The sequence below is a fragment of the Rhagoletis zephyria genome, unplaced genomic scaffold, assembly GCF_001687245.7.
Source record: "Rhagoletis zephyria isolate East Lansing unplaced genomic scaffold, Rhagoletis_zephyria_1.1 Rzeph_scaffold_01734, whole genome shotgun sequence".
Taxonomy (NCBI): Eukaryota; Metazoa; Arthropoda; class Insecta; order Diptera; family Tephritidae; genus Rhagoletis; species Rhagoletis zephyria.
In genome coordinates, this window is record NW_016158818.1 from 10,395 (window position 1) to 34,985 (window position 24,591).

Genomic DNA, 24,591 nt, shown 5'->3' on the forward strand with positions numbered 1-24,591 from the left:
AAAAAAAACATGGCCGCAGCTCTTTTTGTTTATTTGCTGACGGCATTTAACAATTTGCATGCGCATGTGCATAGATTTACTTTATTTTATAATTTTATACAAATATAAGTAAATTAAATACATGCGCTATGCAAGACCTTTATAAGCTTCCTCTTTAGTATGGAAGTTGTAAAGTTGTAATTTATGGATGAAATTACCCTTTTTATATCAACCAAATGTACTTTTATAATCAATAAATAATTTACATCAATTTGTACAAATGTACTCTTGCGATTTTCCTCCTAACATATGTATGTTTCTACATCCATGCAAATATACGTACATACGTACATATGTACATATGTACATATACGCATATGCCACTAAAATACAACAATAACAAATTCATTCATAAACGCATGCGCATATTCTTCAAGGTTAAACTCATTCATTCATAAATTCAATGACCATACTTCTCCCCGCAAACTCATCGCCCACAAGCGCAACTTCTGCGCGAGGGCCACGTTCTTTGAAATATCGGATGCTTTTATCTTAAAATATCACAATAAAATCAAATGTGATCTTAAACTGTGGCATCTCGAAAAACCTGTCTGTCAGATTTTGACATTTCCTTCACATACTCCGAAACGAACGAAAAGCGAAAAGTGGAAAAACCTACGTGTCTCGATGAAAAATCGGAAGAGGATTTATCTATACAATATTGAAAAGTCGAAAAAAAAAAACATTTTTATCTAAATAAATTCTAAATTAGCAAACTGAGGTTACTGTGCAGAGAGAATTTGTGGAAAGCCAGATTTTTTCTAGAAAGTTTCCGCCTTCATCTTATTTGTCGCGGTGTTTTTATTTGTAATTGACGTATGTATGTGCTTATCCCTATTTTACATTTTCTTGTTTCGTCAGATTTTTATAAATATTGCATATTGCAGCAATAAAAAATTGGATTGGAATAAATCAAAATTAATATATTTTTGGAGTCAATCAGCCTGTTGGCTGTGCGCGCTACCAACAACAACAACATGCAACTATTACTTTCGTCCATATGTCTGGCGTTGACGAGCGTCGTCATCGGAAACGCCTACTATCAGAAAAAGCAGTTCTATCCTGCGGTTGTGTACATCACTAAATCCAATGCTTCAATGGCTGTAAGTAGCAGCGTTTAAATCTTTTACTATGCAAATAAAATCGATGTAATGTATAATTTTAAGGTCATCTACATACAATTTTTCGTGATAGTTTTTATGTTTGGGAAATTGCTACGTAAGGTTAGTAAAAACATCCATTAACTTAAGTATTATTTATTCCATTCAAGAACTTCTAGATTTTTCTAGGCACATTACGAGCAGCTGAATTTGAACATCTACTTGAGCGATTTTGGTACGCACTTACGGAAACATGTCTTGCTTTTACTGTATTCCGCGATGACTTCAATCCGCGCTTTGTGGCCCTATTCACAGTGTTGCTATTCCTAAAGTCTTTCCATTGGCTGGCGGAAGAACGGGTTGATTTTGTAAGTTCCTCCGTACATAATTATTGTGATTTTTAATTCTGGAAAGGTAATCTAATAACACGCAACATTATATACAAAAAATAACATGTGTGTCTGATAGAAGAATGTTACCTTTCAAGGATTTATGTTATTAAATAATGAGATGTTCATTTTGCTTATACGTGGAAATTCTGGCATATCACACTCTTTTCATATTGGCAGATGGAACGCTCTCCAGTTTTGGGTTGGCTTTTTCATATACGCGTCGCAAGTCTACTGTTAGTATTGGGCACATTGGATTATGTTCTGCTTATGCATGCTTACAACTCAACCCTTGTTCGTGGTCCAACAGTACAATTAGTCTTCGGTTTCGAATATGCTATATTGCTAACTGTGGTCGCAAGCACTGCGATCAAATATGTGCTACATGCTGCAGAAATGCGCACCGACATACCATGGGAGAATAAGGCAGTATTTCTCTTATACACCGAACTAGTGATTGGTCTAATCAAAGTTATTTTGTATGTACTTTTCGTTGTAATAATGTCCAAGATATATGCGTTGCCGATGTTTGTATTCCGGCCAATGTTCTTTACGATAAGGAACTTCAAAAAAGCACTAAGTGACGTTATTATGTCCCGTCGCGCTATACGTAACATGAATACACTTTATCCAGATGCTACCCCTGAGGAACTACGACTTTCAGATAATATATGCATCATTTGCAGGTACATTCTTGCAATTGAGATGTGTACCAAATATTTCATTCATATGTTTAATTAATTTTTACAGAGAAGACATGGTTAATCACTCAAAAAAATTGCCCTGTGGGCATATTTTCCACACCACTTGTTTGCGCTCATGGTTTCAACGTCAACAAACATGTCCCACATGTCGGCTAAACATATTACGCGCACCCAACGCTAACTCAACGGCGATGCCAAGGCAAGAAGATGCAGCGGGCGGCGGGGTTGCAGGACAAGCAGCTCCTGCTGCTGCGGCTGGCGTTGCTGCTGCAGCAGCGATAAATCAAGCGCCTGGTGGTGATGGTGCTCGAATTGACGGACTAGGATTGCCCAACGCTACCACTCTCCCCGGCTTATTTGAGAATATAGCAGCTGGTAACACCGCCTCTAATCAGATACCAGGTGGTTTACCCCCGTTCTCTACAACGGCACCGCCATTAAACTTTCAAGGAGTGCCAATGGCACCGCCATTTGTGATGCCTCCTCCATTCCCATTTATTGCCCCATATGCTGTACCACCACCTCCTATGCCACCGGATCTAAGCACATTGAGCGACGAAGAACTAAAAGCTTTGGAAGGAAATGAACGTCAACATGTTGAAGAACGTATCAAGGTATGTTGTTTAAATTATTTATATTACGTTAACAATAATCGTAAGTTTTTCTTTAAGCTGCTACGAAATATTCAATTAATGCTAAATGCTGCAGGGGTTCTGATGAACAACTACCAAATCATTAGTGCGCGATTGCCATCTGTACAGCCACCACCACCAACTGCTGCTACATCAGCGGCTTCGAACNTTGCTGCTGCAGCAGCGATAAATCAAGCGCCTGGTGGTGATGGTGCTCGAATTGACGGACTAGGATTGCCCAACGCTACCACTCTCCCCGGCTTATTTGAGAATATAGCAGCTGGTAACACCGCCTCTAATCAGATACCAGGTGGTTTACCCCCGTTCTCTACAACGGCACCGCCATTAAACTTTCAAGGAGTGCCAANGTGCTGCTGCAGCAGCGACAAATCAAGCGCCAGGTGGTGACGGTGCTCGAATTGACGGACTAGGAGTGCCCAACGCTACCACTCTCCCCGGCTTATTTGAGAATATAGCAGCTGGTAATACCGCCTCTAATCAGATACCAGGTGGTTTACCCCCGTTCTCTACAACGGCACCGCCATTAAACTTTCAAGGAGTGCCAATGGCACCGCCATTTGTGATGCCTCCTCCATTCCCATTTATTGCCCCATATGCTGTACCACCACCTCCTATGCCACCGGATCTAAGCACATTGAGCGACGAAGAACTAAAAGCTTTGGAAGGAAATGAGCGTCAACATGTTGAAGAACGTATCAAGGTATGTTGTTTAAATTCTTTATATTACGATAACAATAATCGTAAGTTTTTCTTTAAGCTGCTACGAAATATTCAATTAATGCTAAATGCTGCAGGGGTTCTGATGAACAACTACCAAATCATTAGTGCGCGATTGCCATCTGTACAGCCACCACCACCAACTGCTGCTACATCAGCGGCTTCGAACAGCGAAAACGATACAAGCAATGCTCCGGGCAGCACCGCCAGCTCCAGTCTTACTAATTTAAGCGACGGTCCTAGTACGTCCGCTGCGGCAGTTGCTGCTCTAGCTGCAACACATTCTAAAACGGAACCGAAGATATCAAGCGCCAACGATGCATCACTCACAGCAGTCGCTCTTGATAAAACATCACAACCTCCGTTGCAAAAGCACAATGATGTAACTATTGAGGATATAGGCGGTGAAGAGCATGACTATAGTGTCACGCAACGTACCGCCTCCGCTTCTACGGCTGCGTCTTCTTCAGCGCATACGCCAAGTGTTGACATCAGAGCTGATGATAAGGGCACTGCTATCTCAACCGAGCAACCAGAGAATGCTGAACTTAGTGAATTAAGAAAGCGACGTTTGAAATTCCTTGAGGAGCTTAAGAAATCCCCGGCGTCAACACCAGCTACTTCAACAAACGACTAGAAAAAATGAGATATATGTTTTTTTTTTCGTTTTATTTTTTCATAATTCTTGTTTTTATTGGGAAATCGATGGGAGGAAAAAAAGTAAATGTTATAAAAATATAAATCGTATAAAAAAGACGACGCGTAAATATGTAGGAGTTGTGGTTAATGAAAACCGAGGAGAAATCATGAACTGTACTGTATTTAATAACATTATATAATTAATAAAAATATACATCAACTGAAAAATATTCTCGAGTTTAAAGCTCAAACAGTCAACGACATAGGGTAGACGNCACCGGATCTAAGCACATTGAGCGACGAAGAACTAAAAGCTTTGGAAGGAAATGAACGTCAACATGTTGAAGAACGTATCAAGGTATGTTGTTTAAATTCTTTATATTACGATAACAATAATCGTAAGTTTTTCTTTAAGCTGCTACGAAATATTCAATTAATGCTAAATGCTGCAGGGGTTCTGATGAACAACTACCAAATCATTAGTGCGCGATTGCCATCTGTACAGCCACCACCACCAACTGCTGCTACATCAGCGGCTTCGAACAGCGAAAACGATACAAGCAGTGCTCCGGGCAGCATCGCCAGCTCCAGTCTTACTAATTTAAGCGACGGTCCTAGTACGTCCGCTGCGGCAGTTGCTGCTCTAGCTGCAACACATTCTAAAACGGAACCGAAGATATCAAGCGCCAACGATGCATCACTCACAGCAGTCGCTCTTGATAAAACATCACAACCTCCGTTGCAAAAGCACAATGATGTAACTATTGAGGATATAGGCGGTGAAGAGCATGACTATAGTGTCACGCAACGTACCGCCTCCGCTTCTACGGCTGCGTCTTCTTCAGCGCATACGCCAAGTGTTGACATCAGAGCTGATGATAAGGGCACTGCTATCTCAACCGAGCAACCAGAGAATGCTGAACTTAGTGAATTAAGAAAGCGACGTTTGAAATTCCTTGAGGAGCTTAAGAAATCCCCGGCGTCAACACCAGCTACTTCAACAAACGACTAGAAAAAATGAGATATATGTTTTTTTTTTCGTTTTATTTTTTCATAATTCTTGTTTTTATTGGGAAATCGATGGGAGGAAAAAAAGTAAATGTTATAAAAATATAAATCGTATAAAAAAGACGACGCGTAAATATGTAGGAGTTGTGGTTAATGAAAACCGAGGAGAAATCATGAACTGTACTGTATTTAATAACATTATATAATTAATAAAAATATACATCAACTGAAAAATATTCTCGAGTTTAAAGCTCAAACAGTCAACGACATAGGGTAGACGTAGGTTGGCGCAGACCCGATCTACCTTATGGGATTCGCGTGTTTATGGGATTCGCGTGTTAACCAAAACTCCACCTCATGGCGGTGACGTCGTTGCTTCTCTCTATCAACAGTAAATTTGGTATGCTATACGTCAACCTACGTTTACGCAACGTCGTTGACTAACTGCGCTTTTATGTGTCTCGTGAAGAGCTCTGAGATCATAAAACCGTTAAATTTACCGAGTTTGAACGTCAAATCCAGTTGATTTTGTAAATATAAATTCGCCAAAAACTTTTACAAATGGGGTGGCAGTCATCGACCAGATATATGTAGGTGTGTGTCGTTCTTGTTATGTAGACCCGGCTGTCGTGGGAACGTCGAATTTTGTTCGATTTAACCAATTGCGAAAATTTATCTGAACTCAGTTCACTGAAATCCGGCACTCAAAAGGTTAATGTTGAGAAAATCTGTCAAAAAGGAGGATGATTTTGACGTTTGTTTTGCCAACTTTTCGCACGTTTTTGTTGAATCGCACGTGTACTGGACCATTTGATTACAAACGGAATAATTTTTGTTTCAATTTTATAGAATACTAAAATGGTCAAAAATAAAAGAAAATCCATGGAAGAGGTAAAATGAGTCATATTTGATGGCCTAATATTATTGTAAGTTTCAATTTTTTTCTCAAAACGCAGGTAGAAAGTGATGTCGCGGAAGATTCAATGATTGAGAACGGGACCAGCGAAGGAGATAGCGAAGATAGTATGGACGACATCAAAATCCAAGAATATCTGGAAAACGATGATGGCTTCTCTGAGCGAGAAGAACTGGATTCATCTGCCAAAGATAAGGAAAAGGCGCAAAAAGAACCCAAAAGCAAGAGGAAAGTGAAAGAACCCATGGAAGCAAGCGTCACTACAGTGACCCAAGCAAAGTTGAAGAAAACAAATCCTGACAAAATGAAGCCACCAACGCTTGAAGAGATTAATGAGCTAAAAGAGACGCGTAATCTCTTTCATTCAAATCTTTTTCGCTTGCAAGTTAAAGAAATGTTGGCTGAACTGAAAGTTAAGGACAAATACCATAACTACGTAAATAATTGGTTGGAACATTTTAAGCAGTTTTTGAGTAAACTTCAAACACAGCCTCAGAAAGAGGATATGAATAAGCAAGGGTGGATAAGAAGTAGTAAAATCAAACTTCCGATTTCGTTGGAAAATTTAGGAGTACAACAACTAACGGTTTTCCAATTTCAATTCATAAAAGCGAAAGTCTCGCCATATCTCATAGGTGCTGCTGCCACGCAAACTTTACTTGGCCCGAAGCTAGTCGCCGATATTTGCCTAGCCATGCCAGAAGAGTGCTTTCAAAAGGAGAACTATCTAAATTTAATATATGACCAAAAACGCGCATACTATTTAACTTACATTGCAAATAAACTACTTAGCAGCGCCGAATTCGGGAATGAGCTAACCATTGACAAGCTAAAATTCAGCTACTATAATAACAATCCTTTAAAAGCGGTATTGGAGATTGCACCAACTCTAATAGCCAGAAGCAGTGGCAAAATAAACATAGCAAATAAGCTGCTTTTGCGTCTATTTATTACAGCAGAAGAAAGCTCTTTCAAACTGAGTCGCTTTGTTCCATGGAATAATAATGTGCGTGCTAGAATTTTTGGCGATGACGATGAAGAAACGCTGCCAATGGCGACACCAAATTATAACGCTGGTGTTTTATTCGATCTCACTATGCAACGAAACCAACAATTGTTGCATGGTATTTTCGATGGGAGAAAAAATTTCCAAGAAGGTCTTGTATTGTTGAAAGTTTGGTTGCGTCAACGTGAATTCGATGTAGGATTTAACGGCTTCAGTGCGCATTTGCTAGCAATGTTCGTATCGTACCTTTACAAACAGCGTAAGCTACATGTAAATATGAGCAGCTATCAAGTGGCGCGCACCGTCTGGAACCAACTGGGTAAATAATTGGATATTTCACATATATTACAACTGCAAAAATGTCTTTCAATAGCATACAGTGCATGGGATGAAGATGGCAAGGGTATTTCATTATCTGACAACTCTACTGATCTCGCTAATCAACCCACATTGGAGCAATTCCATACCTACTACGATGTTGTTTTCGTAGATGCTACTGGTTTTTATAATATGGCGGCTAATTTAACGCCAGATCTGTATCGTCGTGTGCGTCTAGAAGCGAAATTAGCGGTGGACATGTTAAACGACATGAAAATAAATAGCTTTCAGATACTTTTTATGACAAAATTTCCGCTCTATAGCCAATTCGATAACTTGCTCAAGTAATGTTTACATGGTGATTTGAGAAAAGTTCTTTCTCTTTAATAGCTTTTAATACTTTTACAGAATCAATAAGAGGGATATAGTCGAGCAAATTATTGAGATGCATGTCGCACCTGCAGATAAGTATAATTTTGCTGGTTATACGCACCCATTACTACTAAAGGTGGTAGTTAGGTATGTACTTGTATATTAAAATTCACAATCATCACCATCAATGCTATAAGCTTATTTTAAGTCGGATTCATTCCCAGAGAGAGAAGCATAACAACAATCACATGCAAAAAAGTTTAGAATTAGAACGATGAATCCGCCTTTACAGGAGAATTTTTAACTTAACATGGCTGTTCTAAAAATGCCATAAAATCCTGAATTGAATTTTTGAATGGGGTTGTATTTGTGAGAAATGTAATAGAATATGTAAAAAGGCTTTAACGAAAAAGTATCATAGAGAGCCTTTGCATTGCTAGTGACAAAGTTCTTCAGGAAAAATGCTGCAATATAATCGATGGATATTTTTTGCTTGTTTTTTTTACTTCAAAAATGTCAAAAATGGTTAATCTATTTTGACACTCTGATGTCCAAAATCAACAACTAAATCGACACCTGAGTGGAAGATAGACCAATCTCAGCAACCAGTTCGAAAACGCCTTATCTCAGAAAACTTTTCAAGAATGTCCTACTTCAGAATCTGATTGAAGAACGCCCTTTTTCAGCATTTTATTGGAATGCTTCCTATGTCAAAATTTGGTTGAAGAATGCCCTATCTCAGAATTCGGTTCAAAAACGCGCTATCTCAGATGAAAATGTTTTTGAATCGGCACTGAGACGGCGTTTTTGAACCGAGTTCTCAGATAGGGCGTTCTTCAATAAAATTCTCGATATACGGCGCTCCTCAACCAAATTCTGAAACAGGGCGTGATTGAGAATGTTTCTAAGATAGTGCGTTTTTTGAGTACAAAACATAACATTCCAACAGTGTTTCGGGAGCTGGTGGCCTTCGGACGCCTTCAAATAAATATCATTCATCATTCCCACGCCGGTTACGTCATCCACAAGATTCTCAGAACATAAAAATTCTCAAATTTATTACCGTTAAGCCATATACCTTTATTTCCATGCATACAATTACCAAAAACTTAGTGAGCTAATTACTAAAATAATAATATTTAAATAATATTTTTGTATTCACAGTCTGCTTCGAAAAGGACTTGGCGAACGTGTGCGTGCTCTGCTACCGATCGAACAGCCAACCGATGCTTGGACTTGCACAGATAAAGCGCCAGATTGCGCACGTTACTGCCATCTTGGCATTGTGCTCAATCCGGAAAAGGCTTTTGAAGTTTTAGACAAAGGTCCGGAGTCTATTGCAGAGAGCGCTAACGAATTTCGTAAGTTCTGGGGTGATAAAGCGCAATTGCGGCGCTTTCAAGATGGCAGTATTACCGAATCAGTTGTGTGGGCTGCAACAACTGACAGCCTATGGAAACGGCGCTTAGTGGTGCGTTCAATTATCGCACATCTCTTGCAACACCATTTTCAATTAGAAAATAAAGATTTTGATTATATCGCGGGCGAATTAGACATTTCTTACCGATTGACGCCTATTTTCAAAACAGAGAAAATGCATGAGAAATTTAAAGTAGAACAAGATGTAGATGCTGAAGATACTTCCCTGCATGTAATTCGAAGTTTTGATGACTTGGCGCGTAAGTTGCATGCTCTAAATGAACTCCCGCTCGAAATCGTCTCAATATCTGGTATATCGCCGGTATTTCGTTACTGTGAGCCTGTACCGATACTGCCACAAGCACGCACGATGGGCGAACAAATTTATGCTATGCAAGTGCAATATGGTGTTATACAATTGGGTAATTGATATTATTACAGCGACATATTACACAAGGCAACAAAAATCGAAAAAATGTGTTGCGGCAAATGCTAAAGCTGTTTCCTGATTAACTTTTCTGTGCTGATAACGAATCCGTGAGTATAAAGTATAAAAAAACGAGGTCATAGTGTCAAAAAATCGCGTTTTTTGCAATATTTCAGAAACTCTAGCTAAGAACCAAAAGGCGAAGCTAGAAGTCTCGACTACTATCCCTGAAAATATCATCTGTCCACCTTGACTTGATGGTTACTTATAGTCATTTGTTGAACAGCAAAACCTGAGTTTGTGCGAAGTTTAAGCAAAAAAAAACAAAACTGACTTCAATTCCCTTGAAGTACATCCTTTCCGATGAAAAGAAAAATTATCAAAATCGGTTAACGTGATCCAAAGTTATGTATCCGGTAACATACATAAAAAATATTCTGACAAACTGATAACCTTCTCCTTTTTGTGAATTCGGTTAAAAAGGTAATAGAGCCTTCCACATAGGCTTAAATTGAAGCTTGAATTTTCGGCTACATACAATACATCTCTGAACCTCAACCCTAAGGGCAGTTATAACTATTTATTTAACAGCAAAAAAAAAAAATTGGCAAAGTTTATTTTTTTTTTTTAATAGCACAGTATTTCAGTATTTTTATATTATTCAATAAATTACTATTAGTGACAATCAGGTCAAGGGGCAAGGATAGTACTTTCAGGGATAGTAGCCGAGAGTTATAGTATTAATTTTAGCCTATCAAATAGTTATTTTTTGCCAGACTTTCTAAAATATTGCAAAAAACGCGATTTTTTTACACTTTGACCTAGTTTTTTTTTTAATCTCGCGTTGATGGAAACTTTATACTTACGGATTCGTAATCAGCACAAAAAAGCCTAGCAAAAACAGCTTTCACATTTACCGCAACAAAGTCACTGTTGCCGTGTGTTATCTAATGAAAATCTTAATTGGCAGGACTTAGTGGCAAATGGCCCAGTGAATTAGGTGCCCTACGTGCGCTCAAAGTAGCCTTTTACATACAAATTGCCAAGTTATTGCGCGAAAAACACAACCTCCGAGCAAAGGTCACCTACGATGGTATTCTGGTTAATAAACAGGGTTATTGCTTCGCTATCGAAATGGCGCACCCCAAAGAAGTCGCGCTACTCAAAAAGGAGAAAAGCGAACGCGGCCTAATACAGTACGTCGACTGTGAGGCGAGCATTGCCTTAGAGAAACGGCATTATGTGCTGCCCAAGGTGACTGGCGCACTGCATGCCTTATATCAAGTACATAATAGTTTTGGAGGCACAGTTATGATCGCCAAACGTTGGCTAGGTTCGCAATTACTAGATAACGGCATATGGCCAGAAGAGTGCACGGAGCTGTTAATTGCCGCACAATATTTAAAAACACCAGCACAACAGATTCCATGCTCTCCGCAAACAGGATTTATAAGATTCCTACAGCTACTGGCGGGCGCTGATTGGCGAAGCGAGCTCTTTTTATTGAATTTTAATAATACGATGGATGGTATGTAAAATGCAATATTATACACGGTAATATGCAATGTTAATTCTTGTAATTTTTATCAAATAGAAAATGCTGTAGCTGATTTGGAACACCGATTCAGCATAGAACGTGATACATTCCCGCCTTTATGTATAGCTACTTCTTTCGATCAACAGCATATGGGTAATTTATGGACCTCGCTAAACAAACCTAACGTAAATGTCTTAGCACGTGCGACTTTGTTAGCACGTCACGCAGTGTCTATAATCGAGGGTGCGCTATTGTCCACTAAGGATTTGTTAAAGCCTGGCCGGATTTTTATAGCGTCCAATAGTGGTTACGATTTGGTAATTCAGCTTAAACCGGATATGGTACCCAACTCATGGGCTCATGAATTTGGTACTGCGTTCACAGTGCGCACGAAACCAAATTGGCGTTTACCCTTGGCTGATAGCAATTTTTTGCAGAACGCGGTTGCAAAGTTGCGGGTAAGTTGAATCGTAACCTATAAAGTGTATCTATAAATGAACACCCCTATTCTGCAACTCTTTCGTATTCGGATTTTGCTACGAATCGTATGCTGCAATTCGAATCGTATTTTCAAACTTTCGAAATTCGTAACAATGGCATGCCTAAAAACGAATGAGTAAGCTTTTTTGCGTAATTTTGTACGAAAACAATTCTGTGTCGGAGGCGAGATAAAATATGTAAATCGATGTGTGTTTGCAGAAAATAGTAGTGGTGTTCATTTAAACAGATAAATTTGCGTTTCGCATATACGTACATTTTATCCACTGCTTTATATAAAGGAGCAAAAAAGAATCTTTGTTGCCCCTTATCGAGAAACTTGGGTCCGGTTTAATTATTTGTACAATGATATTCGGTTGTTGTGTCCAAACGTATAACCCGAATCCAACAACTTTAATATCACGTGTAATCAAAGGATTAAAATTTTATTTAAAATGAATGTTTCCAATTTCCNTATCACGTGTAATCAAAGGATTAAAATTTTATTTAAAATGAATTTTTCCAATTTCCGAGTACTAGCTTATTAATAAATTCGGTTTGCACTATGCACTTTTTTGCAAATTTCGACGTGGGTTCTGCGCAAAAATACTGTGGATGGCGTAGTCAGAGTGATATTCACAACAAGTGTTGTATACATTTGACATGCGGAAGCCCCCGGCAACACAGAAAGGAGAATTCTACTTAGTAAGGGTTATAATCCCTAAGCGCGGCCGAAGGCAGAAGCAAATGCAACAGGTGGNGTACTAGCTTATTAATAAATTCGGTTTGCACTATGCACTTTTTTGCAAATTTCGACGTGGGTTCTGCGCAAAAATACTGTGGATGGCGTAGTCAGAGTGATATTCACAACAAGTGTTGTATACATTTGACATGCGGAAGCCCCCGGCAACACAGAAAGGAGAATTCTACTTAGTAAGGGTTATAATCCCTAAGCGCGGCCGAAGGCAGAAGCAAATGCAACAGGCGGTGGACCTAACAAAGTGCATGTTATGTTTTCAATGGCTTGGAAGAAGTTGTTATTGCATTAACTGGATTGAGAATCAGTTCTTCAGGCATAGGAGTAGTTCTGGCTTGTGTCACACAATTTTCAGTAACTTTCGAATCGGTCCACCCATATACCAGTAGGTTAAACCAATCTGTTTTTCTTCAGTGGTTGTTGTTGTTGTAGCAGTATACAAGTTCCCCATAGGGTTTTTGGGGAGTGTTGCTGGAGTGACAGTCCTTGGCTAAATATAAATCTGGGTCGTTCCGGTTACGTAGACCCGACTGTCGTGGGAACGTTTCCTTCAGTGGTATTTGTGCTTTCTTTAGGGTGCTGCTAGGCGAAACCGAAATTATTACTTTAATACCATCGCCCTGACAATCTGGTTTACTATTTATATTTAACTGACTTCTAATTAATTGTCACTTAAGATCCTTTTCCTAAAATCTTATTTACAGCTACCTTTGCCTAGAATAATATAGATCAGTATTTTTTATTATTTAAAGATATTTAATTCTTATTCAAATTGTTATTTATTTCCATTTACAGGAGGCATATTCAGACTTTGCAGCCTTCTTTTACAATCCACATGGCGGCAAGGAAATAGCGCTCATATGGAAGCCTGACCTAAGCAACGAAAGAGATTTCAAGGTCACTGAAGTTAATGGTTGCGCTCTAAGCAGTAAAAATGCACAAAAAGTTGTTGTTAAAAAGGAAATATTAATCGAAGACTTCAAGTTTATTCTCAAAGATATATATCAGCGCATTGGTACAGTAGATGAAGTGCTCTCTGCCTCACGTAATGCAACGATTCCAAATGTCAATGAGAAAATGCACATAGCAGGCCCGAAGAGTTTTAACAGAAATCTTGGGGAAAATCGTTACTTTTCAAAATCAGATGTGGATGAGGCAATAACTGAAAAAATTATTCCAAATCTAAAGTCGAGCTCGAAAAATGCGAATATAAAAGCTAAGCAGAGAGCATCGAAAAACAAATCTGCGAAAGGTCCGAAGATCGGTGTAGCGAGCCAATCTAAAAAAATTAAGAAAAAAGTGAAGTCTTCGCAAGTAGCAATCAAAAAGTAGATTTAAGATGTGACAAGCAGAAAACAATAGACTTTAATTTTAGTTAAAAAGTATGCCAACAATAAAAATAGGAAAGATTTTCTAAATCACAGTTTTAACCGAGTCACTTTAGTTCTTGCAAGTGGTAAGACTTCAAGTGACCCTAGAACAAATCCAAGCAAGTTTTGGTGGTGTCTGTTTTTTCAATCGCAATTAGTAACCGGACTGTGCCATTTTACGTTGTTTCGCTTGTTGGCGCGCGCCCAAGCAGTTTGCCGATCGTGATATGTGTGGAGAATATGAAAACGGCAACAAGTTCTCATCTACGTCCATGGTATTACATGCGCGCGTACAGTACTGACGTCTGGTCTCTGTAGATCGTGGCGCATACGGTGAATGTTCAATTTCCGTTGTCGATGTGGCTGAAGTGTGATGCAATGGGTACTAAAAAGGAGATTAAATTATGTACACACACACAATTTAAACAATTTTCAAACAAACCATTGAAGTTGGTGTCAGCATATTGTTGCTAGCCTTTGCCCATTCCAATTGCTGTTGCAGGGTTGCTGTAGCTGGTGAAAAATCAGTTAATGGCGCTGGTGTAACTGTAATGGTTGGTATTAGTTGTCCTGGTTGGACGTATTGCACCAAATCAGGCATTGCCATTTGTGTGGCTGGTTGCAATTGTTGCTGTTGATGTATTTGTTGCTGCTGTTGTATTGTTGCGGCAACATTGCACGCACGCGCTATCAGTTCGGACAGCATACCCATGTTTAGCTGATTACAGGTCGCAGTCGGCTGCCGTATATTCGCCAAAAAAGTATCGCGTGCGCCATTATTGGGATCCGCAGTATCCATTCGTACAAATTCTCCTAAGGATAAATAATTGAGTGATAAACAGGAAACCACATTTTAGCATGGACCGTAATGGCTGTGATCTTTAATTAAAATTTAATCTTAAAACTGAATTTCTGTTTTACCGATGAAATTTTTTCGATACATTTTCGATCGTTATTACAACGCTTTTATCAACTTACAATGTTGTATGTCCAGACACCATTTATATCAAAGGTATTATGGCAAAGTTTCTATACTACCTAGTCTCGACATCAACTTCGTCGGTAGGTATCATATCAAATACTTAGAATTAGACTCTAGTGGTAGATGTCGCCTAGCCAGAAGAAGTTAAATATTGCGCCTAAAAATATGCACTACATACGCTACAGCGGGAATGGACGACACGCCATTTCTTTACCTGACATTAATTGGTGCTCGTCAGTGATGCCAGACACTCTGTTAAATTACCCATGAAAATCGGGGAAAATCTCTTAATTACCAAAATTCCCAATGAATTCAAAACATATATTTCAGTAGTAAAAAAGTTACATTCATATATTTACCGTTAACATACATATCGTCATCTAAGGGTGAAATGGTGCCAAGTCCATTTTTTGAAATTGTTCCGGAAAAACGAAAAATCGATGTTATTTCGTATTACCTGCAATTCTGCATCAAAAATTTTGAAAAAAACTGGACTTGACACCTTTTCACCTTTAAGTAGCGAAATTCAAAGGTCGGTTGAATACTTACTGGCAATTCTTAAAACTATAACTGTGACAAATTTTTTACATTGTTTTAGCTAATATGATTTTTGGTGACTTTAAAGTTGAAGCGCTTTTTTTGATTCAAAAGCAACCGTTCGCAGTAGATAATTTCAGGAGTTAAAAGCCCTTCTGAAAGGCCTTCCTGAGAGTCAAGAGGCCTTCCACTCTACATTCCCTTCTCCTTTCTTTTTTGTATGTAGTGGCACAAATTGAAGGGCTTCTTCTTTCGCTACCCATGCAGGGCCTTCCAGCAGGGCTTTTATAGGACATACTCCAGAAGGGCTTTTGGGGGAGTTCTTTTAAAGTTGCTTCTTTAATTTATAAAAATCATACACCTTTGAAGTATTTTTGCTTGCGGTTTATATCAAACATGTGTTATTGCAACTTGAAATTCATTTGTAATGCTAAATGATATAAATTTATGCATTCGCGTAAAATATAAATGGATAAGCCCTTCTAGAAGGCATGCAAGGAAGCACATTTTTTCAGCCCTTCTTGGGTAGGCCTCTTAGAATGGCTTTACTTAAGAAGGCCTGCCTAAATTTTCCTCTGGGTTATTTTATATACATATGTACATGTACAAATAATTTCATAGGATAATTTATTGCGCTTTTTAGATACGTTAACCACCATTTACAATTGAAAAAAATAGGTTAACGTGATAAAAATTTCAAAATTGTCCTAACAATTTTTAATACTTACACAGAATTTTACTCCACATCACATCTTCCGAACGATTAATGACGTAAGCGTATCGAATGTTTTTGAATTTTGATCAATTATGCTTCGATAATTGTGTTAAATGAGAATTCTTTTTTATTTGAAATGTCACTTTTTCCACTTTTAATAATTTTTGTTGCAAAATATCCCTCAAATAGGGAAATTACCCACAATCTGGCATCATTGGTGCTCGTATGTACTATGTTTGTATGTATGTACATTAGGGTGGTTCAAAATAAGTAAAGTCGGAATTTTAATGCTCTCACCCCCAATTTTTTTATTTTGAAATCAAAAAATATTTAGAGCTCGCTCCAAGCGCTCCAACTTTTCCATGTATTTTGTATGGGGAAAAACAACTTTTCATGGAAATGGTATGGAACTCTTGAAAATCAATATTTTTCGATCGGAAAGTCTTCTGAAGAGACTTCCAATAACAATATCCAATTATTTATTTAACCATTTTTTAATAATGAAGATTTATTATTTATTCCCCCTATGCATTTTCTGGCATTATCAAGGGGTTTTGGCAGTCCTATAAAATATAGTTACTAAGAAAAAATTGTTAAAAAACAATTGGGTTTTATTATTGGGAATCTGTTGAAGAGAATCAGAGTCTTCCGATCGAAAAATATTGATTTTTGAGAATTCCATACCATTTCCACGAAAAGTTCTTTCTTCCCCATACAAGATACATGGAAAACTTTAAGCGCTTTGAGCGACCTCTAAATATTTTTTTATTTCAAAATAAAAAATAGGGGTACACTTTTTCTCGATATAGAAATATCCTAGGGGATGAGAGCATAAAAATTCCGACTTTACTTTTTTACATGCATTTTTGGACCACCCTAATGTACGCACATATCGTCGATACACACGAATAAAGGCGCGCTAGTGTTTTGACGGCGAAAAAAGGCGCGTAAAAAAATTTTGCGAAAAAATATGCTTATGAAAAACTTCGGCGAAGTACATATGTTAAGAGTCTTTGACGCTGAAGTTCTTTATGCGTCTTTTTTCGCCGTCAACTTTTGAGCTCGCGCCTTTATTCGTGTGTAGTGACGATATACGTCGCCTGGGTAAAAGATTGTCGTAAGCGCCATTTTGACGATTTTTGTTCTAGATGCAGTTATATATTTTGAAATAAGGTCTTTCGATTGGTGTTATCAGTTTTTAGATATCTCCTTTAGTTTCCTAGATATAAATTTTTTCGGTAATTTAGTAAAAATTTAGTTAGTGATGCAGTCTATCTTAAAAATGGCGTTCTCAATTTTTGGATATTTTCTTTAGTTTCCAAGATATTGAGTAAAAAGTGTCGTTAATTTGGTAGAAATTTTGATCCCATTTTGTCGTATTTCATACAAAGTAGCTGTCAAATTGTGGACAAATGACGCTTACGACAAAATTTTACTAAACAAAGTCCTTCATAAACTCAAAACTAATTAACAATAAACATTAAAAATTACCATAATTTAAGAATCTTGTGAACTAGTAACATTTTCAGAGACTTTGGAGAAAATCTATCTTCGCGATTTTGAGAAATTGTATTCCAAACTTCAATCGCGATTTCCCAAAACCTGCCGAAATTAACATACGACAAATCTTTTACCCAGGCGACGATATGCATGTGCGTATAATGAAAGAGAATATAAATAATAAAGTCTGATAAGGTACCATATTTACTTATGTATCAGAATTTCGTTGAATTATTGATGTGTATGCATTTCTTTGGTTTCGGTAGTGGTAACATTTGCGAAGATGTAACGCACAGCCCAGCAAACAATTACGAAGGGCTAAAAAGAGACGAACACATGGTGTTTGTCTGAGTGGGTGAATTTGGTGGAGTGACTTGGGAACCACTTGGGGTACGGGGTGCCCAGTTAGTATTCAGTAGGTATTCAGTCTGAGACCAACCAGTCAGGGACCAGTTGGGCATCAGTTTGGGGCTAGGCCGACACTAGTTACTTTCGTTCCATTTTGGGCCTAATTGGCTGATTTGAGCTCCAGTGGCCGTTTTGAGGCGTTCGAAAGCCTTTTAACTTAATTTTGGACGCTGGGAGTGCCGCATCTATATATATATAATACGCGAAGGCATTTTTTGTGCAGCATAAAAGATCTGCAGCGTTCGTTCGATTCTCAAAAATGGGGTTTCAAATTAAAGCGCTTGGTCTGTAGATGTGCAAACTGGTTTTATTTTTTTGAAAGGAGTTGCCACCTGTTAAATAATTAAACTCAAGTTATTTGCTAATAAATGCCCTCAGATCCGCACCGTCCGTTCGATTTTCAACCAAATTAAAGGGCTTAGGGTGTTGATGTTCAAGAAGGTTGCCACCTGTTAAATAATTAAACTCAAGTTATTTGCTAATAAATGCCCTCAGATCCGCACCGTCCGTTCGATTTTCAACCAAATCCAAGGGCCAAATTAAAGGGCTTAGGGTGTTGAATTTCAAGAAGGTTTTACTTTTTCGAAAAAGGTTGCCATCTGTTAATAATTTAAGCTCAAATTAATTAAAAAGTTAAATCAATTATTGAATATGGGTATCAATCGAAATGGTTTTGAAAAGTTTTTATAACTTAGCTACGTATAGGAGGGTTGCCACATGTTAGAAAAAAATTTAATTCAATTTTAATTAAAGGAATTTGGTAAGTGAATAAGGTATCGCTATATGGGTGTCATACAAAAGAGGTTTAAGAAGATAGTAGTTTGAAAATATTTTGAATAGGGTTGCCACCTATTTTAGAAGTTTAATTGAACTACTTTATACCCAAGTTATATAAAATATTAATGATGGATTCAAATGAAAGAGCTTCAAGAAATACTTGGTTTGACAATTTAGAAGTAAAATTATCTAATAAGTTAAATGAATTAAATGAGTTAAAATCCTTTATTTCAGAACTATATTTAGGAGTGTTGCCACGTGTTTAAAAAATAAATTTCCACTTAACTCATCAGTTACTTAAAATATTGATAACAATGTCAGACGACAAATATTTAAGGAAATTTTAGTTGGAAAAAAATTTTTAAGATGGTTGCCGCCTCTTTTGAAAGTGTTGTTTCGTTTAATTATAAATAAGTTACATGAAATTTGTCGGCCGCTGTGGTGTAGTGGTAAGCAGTGCGCGCTTCCACTCCGCAACACCTGGGTTCAAACCCTGGTGAAAGCAACATCGCGTAAAAAATAAAAAAAAAAGGTTTTTTCTTAACAGCGGTCGTCCCTCGGCAGGCAATGGCAAACCTCCCGAGTGTATTTCTGCCATGAAAAACAGCTTCTCATAAAAATACAATCGCCGTTTGGAGTCGGCGCAAAACTTTAGGTCCCTCCGCTTTGTGTGACAACATCAAGGCGCACGTCACAAATCGGAGGAGAAGCTCGGCCAAACACTAACATATGTGTAAGCGCCAATCTATTATTATTATTATTATTACATGAAATTTTAAAATATGGTTATCAAAAGAACGAGTGTTAGGAAATCTTTGAATTGTACATTTGGTTTTTTTTTTGTTTTGTTAAAAAAATATAAGCTCAAATTATTTAGTAAGTTAAATGGATTTTGACAATTGATGGGTATCAATCGGAATGGGTTTGAAAATAATTTATTTCTAAACTGTTAAAAAAATTAAATTCAACTTAATTCATCACTTAATTGAATCATGTATAACAATGGCAGGCGAAAGATTTTAGTCGTGAATTTGTTTTATTTATACGAAAGATACATAAATAAAATATCGAAATATTAGTGTCAAACGAAAGAGTTTTAAGAAAGCTATAGGCTGATAATATTTTTAATTAGAGTTGCCATCTTTTTTATTAAGGTCATCACATCTGCACCGTTATTTCGAGTTTCCAAAATGAGAAGTCAAATTAAAGAACTGGGATTCNTGGTTTTGAAAAGTTTTTATAACTTAGCTACGTATAGGAGGGTTGCCACATGTTAGAAAAAAATTTAATTCAATTTTAATTAAAGGAATTTGGTAAGTGAATAAGGTATCGCTATATGGGTGTCATACAAAAGAGGTTTAAGAAGATAGTAGTTTGAAAATATTTTGAATAGGGTTGCCACCTATTTTAGAAGTTTAATTGAACTACTTTATACCCAAGTTATATAAAATATTAATGATGGATTCAAATGAAAGAGCTTCAAGAAATACTTGGTTTGACAATTTAGAAGTAAAATTATCTAATAAGTTAAATGAATTAAATGAGTTAAAATCCTTTATTTCAGAACTATATTTAGGAGTGTTGCCACGTGTTTAAAAAATAAATTTCCACTTAACTCATCAGTTACTTAAAATATTGATAACAATGTCAGACGACAAATATTTAAGGAAATTTTAGTTGGAAAAAAATTTTTAAGATGGTTGCCGCCTCTTTTGAAAGTGTTGTTTCGTTTAATTATAAATAAGTTACATGAAATTTGTCGGCCGCTGTGGTGTAGTGGTAAGCAGTGCGCGCTTCCACTCCGCAACACCTGGGTTCAAACCCTGGTGAAAGCAACATCGCGTAAAAAATAAAAAAAAAAGGTTTTTTCTTAACAGCGGTCGTCCCTCGGCAGGCAATGGCAAACCTCCGAGTGNAATCGCCGTTTGGAGTCGGCGCAAAACTTTAGGTCCCTCCGCTTTGTGTGACAACATCAAGGCGCACGTCACAAATCGGAGGAGAAGCTCGGCCAAACACTAACATATGTGTAAGCGCCAATCTATTATTATTATTATTATTACATGAAATTTTAAAATATGGTTATCAAAAGAACGAGTGTTAGGAAATCTTTGAATTGTACATTTGGTTTTTTTTTTGTTTTGTTAAAAAAATATAAGCTCAAATTATTTAGTAAGTTAAATGGATTTTGACAATTGATGGGTATCAATCGGAATGGGTTTGAAAATAATTTATTTCTAAACTGTTAAAAAAATTAAATTCAACTTAATTCATCACTTAATTGAATCATGTATAACAATGGCAGGCGAAAGATTTTAGTCGTGAATTTGTTTTATTTATACGAAAGATACATAAATAAAATATCGAAATATTAGTGTCAAACGAAAGAGTTTTAAGAAAGCTATAGGCTGATAATATTTTTAATTAGAGTTGCCATCTTTTTTATTAAGGTCATCACATCTGCAGAACTGGGATTCTACATAGATGTGCACAGGTTTTTTTTTTTTTTTGAAGTTGCAGGGAGATTTGAAATTTGATGAAATGAAAGCCGACACCATGCGAGACCTTTCATCACTGAGAAATGGTTTAGATTAATCATTAGGAATATTTTTAGAGGTTTTTGAATAGNAAAAAATTTAATTAAATGTTGGCGTTTTGACGCCATGCGGGTTCACTAGTAAATTGATATTATTTAGCATTACAAATGAATTTCAATTAACATGAAAAATTGCAATAACACATATTTGATGTAAACCGTAAACCAGAGGTGTTAAAGAATGTAGTTTTCGTGACTTTAAATCGTTGCAGTCACGTTCACTGACTATCACTTTTTAACTGCAGCCAATCAATCACATGTTTGACTAAAGATTGCAAAGTTGACGTCATTCGTCTTTTCTGTTATTCATGGCTAATTAGTCATTTTTGCAGTCTGAGGTGAATAATGAAAATCTAAAGCAATCTTTTCCTAAACTTCTTCATAGAATTATAATAATAATTTGTTTAGAAAATAAATGAGTACTTAATTAAAACTCCAGTAGTATATAAAATATTTAGAAAATGTCAATGAATTCCAATAACTTTCTATGAAATAAATTTGTATTTATTATATCGCACACCGTCTTCAAAAGAGTCACAACTTAAAATAATACGTTCGTCAGAAAATGCGAGACACTATTTCGTAGCACATGCTAATCATATGGGCAAGGGCGACTTTACCTTAAGTTTCTTTAACAAATTATAACAAAAATTTGCTCCAGCTTTTGCTGAAAGATAAATAAAAGCTCTGTGTACATTTTTAGCGTATAATTTCAAAAATGCCAAATTTTGAGTTGTGACTCTTTTGGAGACGGTGTGCGATATGTACATAATCTGTACATATTATGTAAATGAAAAAATAACAAAGTGCAAATCTCGCCTTCTTAATAGTATTTAGAATGCTTTTCACTAAAAAAATTTAGCTTACGACTTCCGCTTTCACATAAGGTAAAAGTTGGATCCACCACGGAAACATCGAAGAAAAATCATTTATTATGGAAAACATTTTTCACATACTTAAGTATTTTTTTTTTTTGTAAATGAAGAACGGTTTTAATGCAAACTACACCTTTTCCAACAGTATTTCAGAAAAACACAAATGTATTTCAGACAAAGTATTTAGAAAACCTTCGAAAACCATGTATTTCAGAAAACCAATTTTACAAATGATTCAAACCATGTATTTCAGAGGCAAATGTTCAGAATCAAATGTATTTCAGAAAAACACAAATGTATTTCAGAAAAACACAAATGTATTTCAGAAAAACGCAATTGTATTTCAGAAAAGGCCAAATGTATTTCAGAAAACCTCAAATGTATTTCAGAAAAACGCAAATGTATTTCAGAAAAGGTCAAATGTATTTCAGAAAACCTCAAATGTATTTCAGAAAAACACAAATGTATTTCAGAAAAGGGCAAATGTATTTCAGAAAAGCACAAATGTATTTCAGAAAAGCATAGCTGTATTCTAAAAATATTTTTCTGAAATACATTTGCGTTTTTCTGAAATACATTTGAGGTTTTCTGAAATACATTTGGCCTTTTCTGAAATACAATTGCGTTTTTCTGAAATACATTTGTGTTTTTCTGAAATACATTTGCGCTTTTCTGAAATACATTTGAGATTTTCTGAAATACATTCGAGGTTTTCTGAAATACATTTGGCCTTTTCTGAAATACATTTGTGTTTTTCTGAAATACTGTTGGAAAAGGTGTAGTCAGTTCCGTTTGGATATTTTATTGAAAATGAAAAAATTTTAACATAAATCAATTCAATACATACCAGGGCCGGATCGTGAGCTCGGTTTTAGGGGGGAAATAAAAATCAAAAATTTTGTACGCCCACGTATGATAGACATTTTATTTTATTATATTATATATTGTTTATGAATGAATTATATTTTTACAAATCATATGTTTTGAGTCATATGTTTTTGAGAAAAATACACCGTTGTAATTTTAAAAGTTCAAAATTACATTTCTCGACTGAAAAATAAGATATTCCAGCTAGCTCAACGGCACACAGTGGCAATATTTTCATATGAAGCAAAATGGCTTTGAAAGCTAATTTAATTGCCTTTAAAGGAAAAATATTGCCATTGAGCCACAGCCACTCCCTGACCTTAAAAAAATTGGTAAAAAAAGTGCTCTTTGAAAAAAAAAACTATACTAATATTATAGATTTTGAGACGAGAAACACGATTCCACTGTTTAAAATGCGAAAAAAAATTCAACCCCTTAATTTGAAAAATGTATTATATATTGAATTTTTTTTATTTGCATACAGCTGTGCATCCTTCACACAATTTTTATCACTCGAACAAAAGTCAGTTTGAGTGCTAGTGAAGACCTTTAATTTAAGCCAAGGTAGAAGTCTCTAGGCCCTTTGAGTGCTAAATTATTTCGATTCTAAAGTTAAACTTCGAAATTTCATTCAACATTTTACGTATTTTTTTTCTAATTTCGGAGTAAAAACTAGTACAGCAGTTTCGAAGTTTGGTTTAAATTGTTATAACTTGGCTCTCAGAGGGCCTAGAGGCTTCAACCTTGGCTCAAATTAAAGATCTTGAATTGCACTTATTGTTCGGGGGATATAAAATTGAGTGAAGGATGAACAGCTGCATGCAACTAGAAAAAAATGCAATAAATAATGCATTTTTAAATTAAGGAGTTCAAATTTTTCTTCGAATTTTGAACAGTGGAAACGTGTTGCTCATCTCAAAATCTATAATACTAGTATAATAAAAAATACATACATTTTTTGTTTTGGAATAAATCCCGTGTATTTTGCATTTTTTTTTTTTGAAGAACACTACTTTTGACCAATTTTCCCTGGAAATTTCCCCTATTTCATGCAGAAATAAACCAAGACCGGAACGCGTTCTCAGTCCCTGAAAAAAATTCAAAGTACTGCAAAAGAATGCGTTCCAATGACTGGATTCAAATGACTAACAAAAAGTGACTAAAAGAATGCAATCCAATGGGTGAAATCAAGTGACTAACAAGAAATGATAAAAAAAGTGATTTATGAATCATAAATCAAAAAAAAAAAGAATAAAGACTAATTTTTTTTTAGTCTTAGTCACGACTAACAAACAATGATTGCAATCACTCGGGACTAGAGATGGGCACGGGCCTAGATTTTCAGGCCCGGCCCGGCACGAGTGCAAAATCAACTTTCAAAAACACGCACGAGCCCGCACGTTAAGAATTTTAGTGGGGTCCAGCCCGGCCCGGCACGACGGACACGTCCCAGCCCGGAAATAAAGAGCCAACTTTTATTGCATGTATA

At 36.5% G+C, this 24,591-nt stretch overlaps 3 protein-coding genes and 1 long non-coding RNA gene across 9 annotated transcripts in view; 3 read left to right on the top strand and 1 right to left on the bottom strand.

The window, feature by feature from the left end:
• Positions 1–604: 604 nt before the first annotated feature.
• On the top strand, positions 605–5,487 carry sip3 (septin interacting protein 3). Of its 6 annotated transcripts, none has more exons than XM_017618864.1 (8): positions 605–859; positions 927–1,142; positions 1,206–1,262; positions 1,319–1,507; positions 1,709–2,214; positions 2,279–2,811; positions 4,565–4,599; positions 4,657–5,487. In XM_017618864.1, the coding sequence occupies exons 2-8, from the start codon at positions 1,017–1,019 to the stop codon at positions 5,251–5,253; spliced, it is 2,043 nt and encodes a 680-aa protein (XP_017474353.1). In that variant the 5' UTR covers positions 605–859; positions 927–1,016; the 3' UTR covers positions 5,254–5,487. The 6 variants fall into 6 exon arrangements, with proteins under 6 accessions (XP_017474353.1, XP_017474352.1, XP_017474350.1 ...); XM_017618863.1 differs by having other exon boundaries at positions 2,279–2,779; positions 4,533–4,599; XM_017618861.1 differs by lacking the exons at positions 4,565–4,599; positions 4,657–5,487 and adding exons at positions 2,904–3,016; positions 3,756–4,473 and having other exon boundaries at positions 2,279–2,846.
• A 515-nt stretch (positions 5,488–6,002) lies between these two features.
• Positions 6,003–13,901, top strand: Mat89Ba (nucleolar protein 6 Mat89Ba). The gene is made up of 8 exons (XM_017618868.1): positions 6,003–6,140; positions 6,206–7,490; positions 7,545–7,833; positions 7,898–8,008; positions 9,026–9,702; positions 10,678–11,235; positions 11,302–11,702; positions 13,274–13,901. The coding sequence occupies exons 1-8, from the start codon at positions 6,108–6,110 to the stop codon at positions 13,808–13,810; spliced, it is 3,891 nt and encodes a 1,296-aa protein (XP_017474357.1). The 5' UTR covers positions 6,003–6,107; the 3' UTR covers positions 13,811–13,901.
• On the top strand, positions 9,720–10,194 carry LOC108364982 (uncharacterized). Its single transcript, XR_001847859.1, has 2 exons — positions 9,720–9,817; positions 9,884–10,194. It is a non-coding gene; the product is annotated as an uncharacterized LOC108364982 (long non-coding RNA).
• A 78-nt stretch (positions 13,902–13,979) lies between the features above and the next one.
• Mst89B overlaps positions 13,980–24,591 on the bottom strand; it is a 14,829-nt gene continuing 4,217 nt past the window's right edge. The window contains exons 3-4 of the mRNA XM_017618869.1: positions 14,291–14,661; positions 13,980–14,233 (exon numbers count right to left, since the gene is read on the bottom strand). Of these exons, the coding sequence (XP_017474358.1) occupies positions 14,003–14,233; positions 14,291–14,661 (602 nt within the window). The 3' untranslated portion in view covers positions 13,980–14,002. The remainder of the gene's footprint in view (positions 14,234–14,290; positions 14,662–24,591) is intronic.

Coding starts and splice junctions, on each gene's coding strand:
- sip3 (XM_017618864.1), top strand. CDS start 1,017: ATGCAACTATTACTTTCGTCCATATGTCTGGCGTTGACGAGCGTCGTC. Junction 1,508..1,708: donor CGGAAGAACGGGTTGATTTT/GTAAGTTCCTCC, acceptor TCATATTGGCAG/ATGGAACGCTCTCCAGTTTT. Junction 4,600..4,656: donor ATGTTGAAGAACGTATCAAG/GTATGTTGTTTA, acceptor TTTTTCTTTAAG/CTGCTACGAAATATTCAATT.
- Mat89Ba (XM_017618868.1), top strand. CDS start 6,108: ATGGTCAAAAATAAAAGAAAATCCATGGAAGAG. Junction 7,834..7,897: donor CAATTCGATAACTTGCTCAA/GTAATGTTTACA, acceptor ATACTTTTACAG/AATCAATAAGAGGGATATAG. Junction 9,703..10,677: donor ATATGGTGTTATACAATTGG/GTAATTGATATT, acceptor CTTAATTGGCAG/GACTTAGTGGCAAATGGCCC.